This window comes from Ovis aries, chromosome 2, assembly GCF_016772045.2.
Source record: "Ovis aries strain OAR_USU_Benz2616 breed Rambouillet chromosome 2, ARS-UI_Ramb_v3.0, whole genome shotgun sequence".
NCBI lineage: Eukaryota > Metazoa > Chordata > Mammalia > Artiodactyla > Bovidae > Ovis > Ovis aries.
In genome coordinates this window covers 173,004,114-173,019,818 of record NC_056055.1, presented here as the reverse complement: position 1 = coordinate 173,019,818, position 15,705 = coordinate 173,004,114, and the positions used below count along the sequence as shown (strand labels likewise).

The 15,705-nt window shown below is 37.9% G+C and overlaps 1 protein-coding gene and 1 long non-coding RNA gene across 3 annotated transcripts in view; one reads left to right on the top strand and one right to left on the bottom strand.

Annotated features, from left to right (window-relative positions):
* Nucleotides 1-6,175, top strand: part of THSD7B (thrombospondin type 1 domain containing 7B) — a 1,048,668-nt gene extending 1,042,493 nt beyond the window's left edge. For both annotated transcript variants that reach the window (XM_060411164.1, XM_027965001.3), the window contains one exon: nucleotides 4,994-6,175. In XM_060411164.1, coding sequence (XP_060267147.1) covers nucleotides 4,994-5,075 — 82 coding nt within the window. In that variant the 3' untranslated portion in view covers nucleotides 5,076-6,175. The remainder of the gene's footprint in view (nucleotides 1-4,993) is intronic.
* LOC132659320 (uncharacterized) overlaps nucleotides 1-15,705 on the bottom strand; it is a 288,550-nt gene that overhangs the window by 17,318 nt on the left and 255,527 nt on the right. The gene's annotated exons all lie outside the window — the stretch shown is intronic.

Below are 15,705 nucleotides of genomic sequence, written 5' to 3'. Positions count from 1 at the left end.
GAAAAGGTGACTTTAAAACGTGTCAGTCAATGATCTCTTACAGCCAGAGCTGCATAATGGTTTTCTCCCTTGTGCAAACTCTCAGAGTGGTAGTGGCTGTCAAGAGCGCTGCATTAGGAAGAATTATGAGGCTATTCCTGGGCTCAACAGGAAAGAAGTGTGTGATGGATGGGAGATGGCCACTGCAGGCACAGGATGCCTGGGGGTGGTGGCGGCCCATGGGCCAGGCATTTATGGGTCCTGATTTAGTGTGAGTGAGGTGGTCATACCTTACCTGATAGCAGAGTTGAAGAGAGAAAAATAATTTTAAAACAATTTCTAAATGAATTTCCTAATAAAGATCAGGAAGGAAGAAAGGAAAGGGAGCAGGGGCTTCTGAAGAAAAGTTTCCTATTTGCTGACTTTGCAGAAGGCAGGCCCCTACTCAGATCTTTCTCTTAGGATTCTTTTTAACCAGCCAGGAAGCTCTAAAGCCACAGCTTCTCAGCAGCATTACCACATTATTCAGTGGTTGCTAACTTTTAAACTCTCTAAAAGTTCTCAGATCTCACACATTCATGAGTGTGAAAGTCACTCAGTCATGTCTGACTCTTTGGGACCCCATGGCCTATATAGTCCATGGAATTCTCCAGGCCATAGTATTGGAGTGGGTAGCCTTTCCCTTCTCCAGGGGATCTTCCCAATCCAGGGATCAAACCCAGGTCTCCCACATTGCAGGCAGATTCTTTATCAGCTGAGCCACAAGGGAAGTCCCTCACACATTCATAGCTGTAATTTTAATACATCAGTTGAGAGCTTACATGGTATGAAGAGACACATCATGAAATAAAGCCTTTATCACAACTATCCCAACACACACCACAAAAATCCCAAGCCTACACACTAGGAGCCCACTCTTTTTTTTTTTTTTAGAGGTGAGCACAATGTTCACAATTCCATACCTGTAAACTGGCGTAAAAAATTCAAGTAATATTTGATCTTAATTTTCTAGGCACAGCTCCTAGAGGCTGACCAAGTATAGATGTCTCCTAGGCAATATTGTCTCTTTGGTAGGAGGGGTACAGGGATTTTATTTTTATTGAAGCATACTTTACAATGTTGTGTTAGTTTCAAGTGTACAGAAAAGTGATTCCATTTTATATATGTGTGTGTGTGCGCACAGAAGCTCAGTTGTTATGTTTGACTCTTTGTGACCCCATGGACTATAGCTGCCAGGCTCCCTGTCCATGGAATTTTCCAGGCAAGAATACTGGAGTAAGTTGCCATTTCCGTGTGTGTGTGTGTGTGTGTGTGTGTGTGTGTGTGTGTGTTCTGCCATTTGTGTGTGTGTGTGTGTGTGTGTGTGTGTGTTCCTTTTTAAATTCTTTTCTATTACAGGTTATTACAAAATACGGAGTAGAGTTCCCGTGCTATAATGTAGGTCCTTGTTGTTTACCTATTTCATATATAATAATAGTATATATGAATAGTAGTATGTATACATTAATCCCAATCTCCTAATTTACCTCTAACCACCACCTCCTTTGGTAACCAATACTGTTGTCTTTTCATAAAGACCTACCCCTCTCTAACCTTCTTTGCCACACCCCAGGACTTCGTTTTCCCATTTTTCTGCTACGTAGCTTGTGTGTGCTAAGTCGCTTCAGTTATGTCCAACTCTTTTTGACCCTGTATATTGTAGCTCACCAGGCTCCTCTGTCCATGGGAATTCCCAGGCAAGTTCTTTACTACTAGTGCTGCTGGGAAGCCCTTAACAAATGCCAGTTAGAACAAAATAATGCCATTTGCAGCAACATGGATAGACCCAGAGATTGTCATACTGAGTGAGGTAAGTCAAAGACAAATATCATGACAAATATTATGATCACTTATATGTGGAATCTGAAAAAAAAAATGGTACAAATGAACTTACCAACAGAAATAAACTCACAGACACAAAAAACAACCTATGGTTACCAGGTGGGACAGGATATATTGGGGAGATTGGGAGTCACTAAGTCATGTATGATTCTTTTGCAACCTCATGGACCATAGCCTGTCAGGTTCCTCTGTCTATGGGATTTCCCAGGCAAGAATATTGGAGTGGGTTGTCAATTCCTTCTCCAGGGGATCTTTCTGACCCAGGGGTCGAACCCAAATCTCCTGCACTGGCAGACAGCTTCTTTACCCCTGAGCCTAGGTAACTAACAAGGATCACTGTATAGCACAGGGAACTCTATTCAATACTCTGTAATGACCTATATGGGAAAAGAACCTGACAAAGTGTGGACATATGTATGTGTATAATGATTTACTTTGCTGAAGAGCAAAAACTAACAACATTGTAAATCAGCTATACTCCAATGAAATAATTTTTTTAGAGAAGCCAATTCCTCAAAAAAAAAAAAAGTGGATTGCCAAATGTAAACTCTTGTATAGAGAATGGACAAACAACAAGGTCTGACTGTATAACACAGGGAATTATATTATCTTGTAATAAACTATAATGGAAAAGAACATGTATACATATAACTAAATCACTGTTCAGCAGAAATTAACAACATTGTAAATCAATTATATTTCATTGAAATAAATTTTTTAAAAAGTGAATTGCCAGAAACTCTGGAAACACCTCTATTTCTTGCCCCTCTCTTTTCTTCCCCTAAAACAGCAGGAGGTGGAGGAGGTAGAAGATCCCTATGGTCATTCCAAATGAAATTCCTCTTATTCTTTTGGACATTAGGACACCTTCTACTACCATCCCTAGGGCGGATAATAGACAAACTGTCACTTCCAATTTGTTGTAAATTCTCATTTGTGTGAGTTTTTAGTCCCTTTAAATGCAGATTAGTGTGCTCTGGACCCAAGCTGGAGCCTGGCAGTGTGACTAGAGCCACTGGATTCTACATATATATTAATATAGACAAATTTGGATGTTATTCAGATAATTACGCAGTCCCTGCTCTTTGAAAAGGGGAACAGGCCTAGGGTGAGTATACCTCTGCAGTGAATTTTGAAGCTTATTTTTGCCTCTCCGCTGTTGAGGATGTTTTTGCCTGCAGCCCATGCCCAGCACTCAGTCATACACAGACACCCACTGTATGCCGGGTGTGGACACAGTAGGATCTCTGGTTCCTGTCAGTAGGCTTTTTAGAGATCATTTCTAATTCACCTTTTCAACATCTATAAATTGCTTCTAACCTCTATAAATTGCTTCGAACAAAGTTTCTCTCAGTATTTTAAACTAGGATATTCCCCCTATTAAAAAAAAGAGTTATCAAACGTGTCTCTTTTGTGGTAAAATTCATGCATCATACAATTCTCAACTTTTTAGCCAGTAAGTAAAAGAAGCCAGACACAAAAAGCCACACATACAGTATAATTCCTTAGGAAATATCCAGAATAGGCAAATTTACAGAGGCAGAAAGTTGACAGGTGGTTGCCAGGGGTAGAGAATGCCTTATCACCTTCCAAAGGCCATCTTCTACCTCCAAATACCATCACATTAAGGGTTAAGATTTCAACATATGATTGAGGGAAGGGTAATGCAAATATTGAGTCCATAACAGTCCCTAATTACCCCCCTTTACAATACATTGCATTTTGTAAAATATATAGCCTTATATAATGCATTACACTAGTCTCCTCCTTGAGACAAATGCTGATTTCTCAGAGCTGCCTTAAAGAATGGTATTTGGAAGGAAAGTGTCCCAAAGGCTACCTGTTCCAAAGTGTAGACTGCTTAGTGGGAAGTTTCCCTTTGGAGTGATGATTATGCAATGTGGCAACATAATGTTCAAAATGCCACTCAATTGTACAAATTAAAATGTTTGTTTTTAATTTACACTCACTCAAAGTATTAAAAATTAATTATATGTAAAGACAAAAGAGTTGTTGCTACCAAGTAATTAATAATGTGGCTACAAGGAGAATGCACTGAGGGTTAAAAGTGTTTTTCCTGTGTGTACTAGAGGCATTTGGATTCTAGGCTCTGCCACTCACTTAGTGACTTGAGGAAGGTAATAACCTCTCTAGTCCTTCTCTGTCAAGTAGTAATGATAATCCCAGTGCCTCCTTCTTTCACTTTTTGCCTGGGATTTATTGAGGTGTTTTATGTAAAGTACTCAGCACAAGGCTTGGCACTTAGTATGTGCATCCAATTAATAACATGCTGCAGTAAAATAAATAGTATAGAAATCTGGAGAGAAAGCCAGAGGTGGCTCCCTCTTGGTGAGGCCAACCCAAAGAGCTGGGCTCTGAAGGCATGGCAAAGCCTAGACACTGAGGACAGAAGGGAGACAGAATGATGGTGGGGAAGGCGGTGGGTAGCAGAATTAACCTGTAAATACTCATTAGTTGACACTCACCCACACTGAGAATCAAAAGGCATAAGGAAGCATGGTTTGCCCCAGCTCTGGGACATCACTGAGAGTTTGGGAACTGTAACTCAGTTTCAGCTTCTCTCTGTGTGAGAAGCAAGAACAGCCCTCTCTAACCTGGCAAAGATGTCAAACTCAGGGAGCACAGAGACCAGAAGAGAATGGTTTTGCCTGGTACAACATCAGTGAAATTCTCCTAACAGACTCTGGTGACTTGGCAGCCAGGTTTCAAGCCCAAGCAGAAGTGTGTTTACTTAAAAGCAACAGCAGAGTAAAGCAAGAGAATCTGGCTGTTCTAGCTACTTACGATGTTAAAACATCTGTGCTGTGGAGGTCTTAGTAGCTTAGGAATTAGTGAGCAGCAGATGCTCACATTACAGCATATAAACAAAGGAAAGTGGCCCTTTACCAAGTTCATTGTTTCCACTAAACTATTTTTAAGATTTTTTGGGGAAAAAAGGCTTCTCCTGGTTTAAGGGTTAAAGTATACCAGTATTCCAAAAAGGAACCTGCCAGTCCAGAGAAATCAGTCTTTTGTCTAACCACTTGGATTTCTGTACCTCACAGTTTTCTTTGGCAGATGAAACAGAGCTCTGTGAACTTTCTTCATCTCAGGAATTCTTTTCCCTTTACAGCAAGAAGCCAAAACCACATCAAAGCACACCTCCCCAACAGAAGCCTCTGACCTTAGCCTACGATGGAGACTTAGACATGTAACCTGAAAAAACAAATCCAAATGTAGACATCGACTGCCTTAACCGCTTTCTATTTTGTAGCTCTCAGACTTCTCAGTTTTTTGAGGAATCTCATGGTGTGATATACTGGGCAGAATAAAATACTGCAAAAGTAATATTGCCTCAACTTCCTTTGGACATGGAGTCAAGAATTATTAGGTCTGCCATTTTGCTTTCCAGTTGTTTGTGGGTGTGAGTGTTTAATGTTTTTGATTTTCCCAAGGGACCTGAAAACCCTTCTCTTCCTGTTTGGAAATGGGAGGAAGAAAACATGATGGAATTCCCACAGACTTAAGTAAATTTTATCCTCAGCAGCATGACGACAATCTGGAGAGGCCAAGGCTTTTACTGTAAATGATCAGTCTGACATTGCATTCTTATGCACTATATTAGTGCAAATCCTTATTCTTCCCATACTTCAACACTGAGTTTTCTAGAATTTACATTGGTTTCAAGTTGGCTTGCCTATTTTCATGAACACAGAGAGAATGGGTTACCATTTCAGAAATTCTGAGTTTTTACCTTTACAAATTGTATTTTGTTTTGTAGCCAGGAGGATGATGGTACTTCATGGGTTGTGTCTATTGAAAACAAATGAAATGTGTGTAGTTGCTGGACTAGAGGAAAGCTAGGTGGTTTTGAGTGAAATGTGTATTGAATGTTAGGGTGTACAAATGAAATCAGAGGTTATATTGGAAAAAAGAGGTAAATTATTTAATTACTAAAACTGTATTTTAACAAAAACTTTACCATGTAGATATAGCATTAGCCACACACAGTTGTGATTCAGTTTAATGATGACAAACTCTGCTTTTGTAATTTCAATTTTCTTATCTGAATATTTATAAATTCTTTTTTTGAATTTAATTATCTGACCTCATTTAATATACATCTAACACCAATCCTATTTGTAGCAAGTCTTGCTTTTATAAGGTTTCAATAATATCTAAAACAACACACGAAAAAGCTGAAACCATTTTATGAAGATGAATGTTTGTAATCGTAGATGTTGAAAAGTAAGAAGGTGCCATCTTGTGGTATGGACTTGTATTTATAACAAATAAAGTGTTCAAGAGACCAAAATGTTGACGGTTGTAGACTTCTTCCCTGTTGAAGAGCCCATGGAGTGGGTTGCCATTTCCTTCTCCAGGGATGATTTGACAAAGACAGCTTTAATAACAGCTTCCCCATGTCACTATTTTAGAGGGTGACAGCTGAAATCACTGACAGAGAAAAGGATTCTTTCCCTGCATGCTCAACACTATTGGGTACACTGTGAAATGGAGACAAGCATGATTACACAGGGTAGCTCTGAAGGCATATTTAAAGCTGAGCTAACATTAGAACAAACCACTGTGTAATATTGCAAACACTGATATGTAAATGAACTGGGTGGCCTGAGAAAATGGAAATGTTAGAAATATGATACAGTGAGCAAGTTAGAGAATGATTTTACTTATATTGGGACTTTTGCTAATCATTTTAAAACTAATTGATTTTTTTCAATGACATCATGGTTTTACATGAAAAAAGTCAATGAAAAGAGAATAGTTGATGTGACTCTTGTGGTTGAGGGAACAACTCCTAGGGTTGTCCTTTCATTATTTCACTTAGGCTAAAAAGCTTCAGAAGACTTCCTGGTAGCCCAAGAGATCCTGCATCAGAGATCAAATCCTAGCTATGCCCTTTACTGCCTGTGTGATCCTGTGCAAGGATGCTAAATTCTCTCTGTCTCAGTTGTGTGACCCACAAAATGAGATAATGAAATTATTTTTCTCCTAAGGTAGACATTAACAATAAAGGTTAAAGGGATTCTGGTTCAAGATGGCCACATAGGAGAATTCTGAGCTTACCTGCTCCCACAAACATGCCAAATCTACAGCTCCATATGGAACAATCTTCCACAAGAAATCAAAAAACCAGCTGGCACACAAGAAAAAAAATGCACATCAGAACAGGTAGGAGACACTGAGACACAACCTCTCCGTAAGTTCCACCTCTGGTGCAGTCTTCCTCAGTAGGGAAAACATCCCTCAGATTCTGAGAAGTGAGGCTTGAACCTCACCTTTGGCACCCAAACTTTTAAGATCTGTACCTAACAGGTCTTCAAAACATCTAACTTTGAAAATTAACAGGGCTTGTGACTACAAGGCCCACAAAACCATAGGAAATGAAGAAACAGTATTTAAAGAGCTTGTACAAACTTACTGTGGCCGCCTTCAAGGCAGCACTCAACTGAAAAGAGTCCAGAATTTCTGTGAAAGAGGCCCATCTGCAGATCTTAAAACTTTGGCCTGAAGGATAGGCCTCTAATTTAATCCACATCTTGAGGCTAAATGAAATACTCTCCAGAGGCCATGGAGACTGGTAGGCACTATTTTTGAACTCCCCAGGTCTCCAGTATCACCTGGAAAGGAGATTGTTCATACATCTGGAACTCTGGATTTTACAGCGGCCATCCAGGCATGCTGCTCATCTTGACTCTGGTAAGCCGGTGGGGCTTACATTAGCAGGTCCCACAGGACCATAACAGAAAGATTTCTTAATCAGCTTCCCCCCAACCAGAACACAGCACAGAAGCAGCAGACAGAAATGCCAGGTCATTCCATGAAAGAGAACTATTCCCTTATCTTTGTAGCTGTCATCTGAGATGTAGGCATGCATTTAGGAGCCAATTGCAACCCTTTCTGGAGACCAGGGAGGCTAGGTTCAGCACAGTTCAGTTGCTCAGTTGTGTCCGACTGTTTGCAACCCCATGGAGTGCAGCACGCCAGGCCTCCCTGTCCATCACCACCTGCCAGAGTTTACTCAGACTCATGTCCATTGAATCAGTGATGCCATCCAGCCATTTCATCCTTTGCCATCCCTATCTCCTCCTGCCTTCAATCTTTCCCAGCATCAGGGTCTTTTCAAATGAGTCAGCTCTTCACATCAGGTGGCCAAAGTATTGGAGTTTCAGCTTCAGCATCAGTCCTTCCAATGAATATTCAGGACTGATTTCCTTTAGGATGGACTGGTTGGATCTGCTTGCTGTCCAAGGGACTCTCAAGAGTCTTCTCCAACACGATAGTTCAAAAGCATCAATTCTTCATTGCTCAGCTTTCTTTATAGTCCAACTCTCAAATACACACATGACTACTGGAAAAACCATAGCTTTGACTAGATGGACCTGTGTTGGCAAAGTAATATCTCTGCTTTTTAATGTGCTATCTAGGTTGGTCATAACTTTTCTTCCAAGGAGTAAGCATTTTTTAATTTCATGGCTGCAGTCACCATCTGCAGTGATTTTGGAGCCCAGAAAAAGAAAGTCAGCCACTGTTTCCCCATCTATTTCCCATGAAGTGATGGGACCAGATGCCATGATCTTAGTTTTTTGAATGTTGAGCTTTAAGCCAACTTTTTCACTCTCCTCTTTCACTTTCATCAAGAGGCTCTTTAGTTCTTCTTCACTTTCTGCAGTAAGGGCGGTGTCATCTGCATATCTGAGGTTATTGATATTTCTCCCGGCAATCTTGATTTCAGCTTGTGCTTCATCCATCCCAGCATTTCTCATGATGTACTCTGCAGATAAGTTAAATAAGCAGGGTGACAATATACAGCCTTGACGCACTCCTTTCCCTATTTGGAACCAGTCTGTTGTTCCATGCCTAGTTCTAACTGTTGCTTCTTGATCTGTACTATTTTGGGGCTCTCTCTCTTTACCTCACCCCAGGTGACTGGTATCTCCAAAAAGGAACTTCTGCACATGCCAGGCACTCCAGCTTTTGTGGCTACTGCCCAGATGATGAATCACTTGTTAACCTGGCTCTGGTGATCAGTGCAGCTTATTGTTCATAGGATCACCATAAGGATAGCAAACAAAGAAAGAATTCTTAATTGTCTGTTATCCCAGGGCTAAGTGCAGAAAGGACAAGCAGAAATGTCCATCTCAGTCTTTTGCTGGAAGAGGTATATCTACTCAGTTTAAAAGTTGCTGCTTGCAAACCTAGCAACCATTCATTCATCCTGAGTGTGTTACCTGAGATCCTCTCACTTGAGACCCTGATGAGTCTTGGCAACCCTGAACTATTGGTAACCACTAAAAACAATGTAGGCTAAACCAAAGAGGTTTGGAAAAGAACCAAGAAAGGTCAGGTTGAATAAAAAGTTTCATCTTCTACACAAAACCAGTTTTTCAAGACTGGGAAAGAGAAGGACTAGAAACCAACACAGAGAATCAAAGAAAATAAAATAACATAGGGATGTTTTCCAAATGAGAGAACAAGAAAATCCCTCAGAAAAGCCCTTAATGTAATGGGGGACAAATTACTGACCTGATAAAGAGTTCAAAATGATCATTGTAATGATGCTTACCAAGGTCAAGAGAATAATGCATGAACAAACTGAGAGTTTCAACAAAAGATAGAAAATATAAGACTGTATAAACAGAAGTCACATAGCTGATGAATACAATAACTGAACTAGAAAATAAAGGAGTTCAACAATGGATGATATGAAATGGAAGAATAGACCAGCAAACTTGAAGACAAGACACAGAAATTTATCAAACAGAGTAGCACAAAGAAAAACATGAAAAAGAGTGAAGATATATTAAGGGCTTATGGGACAAAATAAGAGGAACAATATTTTCATTATAGGATTTCCAAAAGGAGATATAAAGGGCAGAAAACTTATTTAAATAACTAATCTGAATAATAAATGAGCTGAAAACATCCCTAAACCTGGGGAAGGAAACAGATGTGTAGATCCAGGAAGTCTAAATTTTTCCAAATAGGGTGAACACAGAGAGACCCAAGCCAGGGCACATTATACTTAAAGTGTCAAAAACTAAAGACAAGGAAGAATCTTAAAAAGAAACAAAAGAAAAAACACATGTTAGATACAGGAATCCTATAAGACTATCAGCAATTTTCAGTAGAAACTTTGCAGGCCAAATAGGAGTGGTATGATATATTGAAAGTACTGAGGAAAAAAAAAAAAAAAAAAAACTACCAAGAAAGAATACCCAGCAAAGCTGTGCTTCAGAATCAAAGGAAAGATAAAAAGTTTCCAGACAAGCAAAGGCTAAAGGAGTTCACCACCACTAGAAAAGTGGCCTTACAAGAAATGTTAAGGAACTTTCTTAAGTTAAAACAAAATGACGTTAATTAGTAATAGGAAAATGTATGCAGATATAAATCTTACTGCTGCTACTGCTGCTGCTAAGTTGCTTCAGTCATGTCCGACTCTGTGCGACCCCACAGACGGCAGCCCACCAGGCTCCGCTGTCCCTAGGATTCTCCAGGCAAGGACACTGGAGTGGGTTGCCATTTCCTTCTCCAATGCATGAAAGTGAAAAGTAAAAGTGAAGTCGCTCAGTAAGTGTCCGACTTTTCATGACCGCATAGACTACAGCCTACCAGGCTCCTCCATCCATGGGATTTTCCAGGCAAGAGTACTGGAGTGGGTTGCCATTGCCTTCTCCAGTAAATCTTACTGGTAGAGGGAAATACATAATAAAAGAATAATGTGGTGAAGTTGAGGGGTTAATAGTTTATAAAGGTAGTATAAAAGTCAAAAGACAAAAATAGTAGAAATACCTATAACTACAATCTGTTAATTGATATGATACCACTAATGGCAGAAAGCAAAGAGGAACTAAAGAGCCTCTTGATGAGGGTGAAAGAGGAGAGTGAAGAAGCTGGCTTAAAACTCAACATTCAAAAAACTAAGATCATGGCATCTGGCCCCATCACTCCCATAACAAATGGGGAAAAACTAGAAACAGTGACAGACTTTATTTTCTTGGGGTCCAAAATCACTGTGGACAATAATTGAAACCATGAAGTTAAAAGAGGCTTGCTCCTTGGAAGAAGAGCTATGACAAACCTAGACAGTGTTTTAAAAAGCAAAGACATCACTTTGCCAACCAATGTTCATATAGTCAAAGCTATGGTTCTTTCCGGTAGTCATGTGTGGATATGAGAGTTGGACCATAAAGAAGGCTGAGCACCACAGAATTGATGCTTTCAAACTGTGGTGCTAGAAAAGACTCTTGAGAGCCCCTTGGACAGCAAGGAAATCAAACCAGTCAATCCTAAAGGAAATCAACCCTGAATATTCATTGGAAGGTTGGATGCTGAAGGTGAAACTGCAATACTTTGGCCACCTGATGCAAAGAGCTGACTCACTGAAAAAGACTCTGATGCTGGGAAAGATTGAGGGCCGAGGAGAAGAGGGATGGCAGAGAATGAGATGGTTGGATAGCATCACTAACTCAAAGAACATGAGTTTGAGCAAACTCCAGGAGATAGGGAAGGGCAGGGAAGCCTGGCATGCTGCAGTCCATGGAGTTGCAAAGAGTCAGATATGACTTAGAGCCTAAAAAAATGCAAGTAAAAATACTGTAAACTGTGACATCAAAATCATAGAGTGTGAGAGGAGGGGTAAATAGGTAGCAGTCTAGAATGTGTTATGATAATGTTATGAGCTAAAATAGACTTATAAATATAAGTTGTTATATGTAAGCCTCATGGTAACTACAAAGCAAAAACCAAGAGCAGATATACTAAGGAGAAAGAAATTTAAGCATACCACTACAGAAGCCATTCAATCACAAGGGAAGAGAGTAAAAGTAGAATGAGGAAATGAATTAGAAAAGAGAGAGAATACAATTAAGAAAATGAAAATGAGTCTATACCTACTGATAATTACATTAACTATCCTTGGGCTAAATTCTCCAGTCAAAAGACAGAGTGGTTAAATGAATTTTTAAAAAACCTTTATATATGCTGCCTACAAAAGGCTCATTTCACATACAAGGACACACACAAGCTAAAAGAGAAAGGATGAAAAAGATATCCCACAGAAATGGAAACCAAAGGAGATCCACAGTAGCTATACTTAGACAAAATAGACTTTAAGTTAAAGAAAAAAAAAAAAAAACTCTAATAAAAGACAACAAAGGCCATTATCCAATAATAAAGATTTCAGTTTAACAAAAGGATTTAACATCTGTAAATATGTATGCACCCATCACAGGAACACCTAAATATAAATATTATTTGAGGACCCAGATATTAAGGACCCAAAGTGAGAAATAGACAGAAATATGATATCAGTAGATGACTTTAATATCCCACTTACATCAATAGATAGATCACCCAAATAGAAAACCTGTAGAGGGGTTTCCCTGGTGTCTCAGTGGTGAAGAATCTGCCTGCCAGTGCAGGAGACAGCAGTTCAATTCCAAATCCAGGAAGATCCCACCTGCCACAAAGCTACTAAGCCTGTTTGCTGCAACTATTGAGGCTGTGTTCTAGATCTTGGAAGTTGCAGCTACTGAGTCCACGTGCCACAGATACTGAAGCCCATTCACCCTAGACCCCATGCTCTGCAACGAGAAAAGCCACCACAACGAGAAGCCCATCATACCACAACTAGAGAGTAGCCCTTGCTTGCCACAACTAGATAAAAGCCCACACAGCAGTGAAGATCCAACACAGCTGAATAAATAAATTTTTTAAATTAAGAAAATCAGTAGTGAAGCATATATGACCTAATAGGCCATATGAATATGGCTTTATATGACCTAATAGGTCAGATGAATATCACATACATATAGAGAATATCATAATAAAAAGCAACAGAATGCACTTTCTTCTGAAGTGTACATGTAACATTCTCTAACATAAATCAGATGTTAGACCACCAAATAAATCTTAATGAATTTAAGAATATTTAAAACATATCAGGTTTCTTCAAACACAACAGAAATCAATTATAAGAAGAAAACTGGAATACATGATATTAAACAACTAAAGGCTCAAAGAAGAAATTGAAAGAAAGAGATGAAAAACTACCTTGAGACAAATGAAAACAGAAATAAAACAAACTTATGGGATTCAGCAAAAGCAATTATGAGGGAAGTTCATAGCAATAAACACCCATATTAGTAAACAAAAAGATCTCAAACAACTGAAATTTAAACTTTTAGGAAATAGGAAAGAGGACCAAATAAAACTATAAGTTAGGAGGAAGGAAATAAAGATCAGACTAGAAATAAATGCTGCATAGTCTAAAAATATATTTGTTAATATCAGTAAAAATAAGAACTGTTCTTTACCTTTAAAAGATAAACAGATAAACCTTTAGCAATTCAGCAATAAAAAAATAGATATTACCCCAATAAATAAAATCAGAAATGAAAGTGATGTTATAACTGATATCATAGAAGTATAAAGCATAAGAGACTATTATGAACAAGTATATGTCAACAAATTAAACAACCTAGAAGAAATAAATTTCTAGAAATGTACAACCTACCAAGAATTATAAAAAAATTAGAAAATCCAACCAGACCAATTACTTACTAGTAAGGTGATTAAACCAGTAAATCAAACCTCCAAACACGCTAAAGTCCAAGACCAGATGACCTCACTCATGAATTCTATCAAAAATTTAAAGAGCTAATGTCAATCTTTCTCAAACTCTTCCAAACAATAGAAACAGAGATGAAAGTTCCAAATTCATTTGACAAGGCAGTGTTATACCCTGGTACCAAACCAAGGACACTACAAGAAAGATACTTACAGGTGATTATCCCTGGTGAACTGAAGTGAAAAATCCTCAACAAACTATCATCAAACAATTTAAAAATACATTAAAAGGATCATATACCATCATCAGGTAGATTTATCCCAGGGATGCAAAGTAGGTTCAACATCCATCAGTGAATCATTGTAACACATTAACAAAACAAAGGATGAAAATCATATGTTCATCTCAACAGAAGCAGAAAAAGCATTTGACAAAACCCAACATCTGTTTATGATAAAAACTCTCAACAAACTGAGTTATAGAGGGGTTGTACTTCAACATAATAAGGACATATTTGAGGAGCCCACAGTTAGCATTGTACCTAAGGTTAAAAACTGAAAGTTCTTCCTCTAAGATCAGGAATAAGACAAAGATGTCTACTAAGGCCACATTGATTCACCATTGAATTGGAAGTTATAACAAGAGAAATTAGGCAATAAAAAGAAATGAAAGGCATCCACACTGGAAAAAAAGAAATAAAAATGTCTATTTGTAGATGGCATGATATTATACATAGAAAACCCTAAAGACTCCACCAAAAAGAAACACTATAGAATTAATAAATTCAGTTAATTTATAGAATAAGATATCAATGCATAAAAAATAAGTTTCATTTTATACTCTAATAACTATCAGAAAGAAAAAAATCAAGAAAACCCCATTTACAATTGCAAAAATACAAAGAAAATACCCATGAATAAACAAGGAAATGAAAGACAGTTACACTGAATAAGATATTGATGAAAGAAATTGAAAACAAAAATGAAAGGAAAAAGATTCCATGTTCACGGATTAAAAGAATTTCATATTGATAGATTCTGCATACTAACTAAATAAATCTACAGAATCAATGCATTTCTATCAAAATTTCAGTGCCATTTTTCACAGAATTAGAATGATCCTATAATTTGTATGTAATGACAAAACACTCCAAATAGCCAAAGAAATCTTGAGAAAGGATAACAAAGCTGGAGACATCATGATTTTTTTTATTTCAAACTATATTACAAAGGTTTAGTAATCAAAAAAGTATAGCATTAGTATAGAACAGCCACATACATCAATGGAACCAAATAGAGAACCCAGTAATAACCTACACATATATAGCCAATTAATTTATGGTAAAGGAGCCAAAATTATACTATGGGGAAAAGGATAATCTCGTCAAAAATGGCACTGGGAAACTGGACAGCCAAATACAAAATATTTAAATTGAGCCCTTATTTTATACTGTATCCAAAAATTAACTCAAAATGATTAAAGACTTGGATATAGACTTGCAAATATAAGACCTCTAGAAGAAAACAAAAATGATAAGCTTCTTGACATTAGTCTTGGTGGTATTCTTTGGATCTGACATCACAAGAAAGGCAACAAAAGCAAAAATAAGTAGGTGGAATTCCCTCAAATTAAAAATCTTCTGTATTGCAAAGAAAGCCACTAATGTAATAAAAATGTAATCTTCCAAATAGAAGAAAATATTTTCAAATCATATAACTGACAAGGTGTTAATACTAAATATTCAAGGAAAGTATATGACTCAATGGCAAAAAACAAACAATTCTATTTCTAAAATGTGCAGAAGATCTGAAAAGAATTTTATCCAAAGAAGACGTACAGTCAATAGGTACAGAAAAAAGGGCTCAATATCACCAATCATCAGGGAAATACCAATCAAAACCACAATGACATATCATCTCATACCTATTAGAATGGACAAAAAATTAACAAGTGTTGGTAAGGATGTCAGAAGAAAGGGAACCCCTGTGCTCTGTTGGTGGGAATGTAAACTGGTGCAGCCACTATGGAAAACAGTATGGAAATTTTTAAGAAAGTTAAAAAATAACTGCCATATGATCCAGCAATTCCATTGCTGAGTATTTATCTGAAGTAAATGAGAGACTTACTCCTAAAAGATAGCTGCATCCCATGTTTACTGTGGTACTATTTATAATAACCAAGACATGGAAGCAATCTAAATTGTTCCATCCATCAACAGATGAATAGATAAAGAAAATATGATATCTATATGCTGC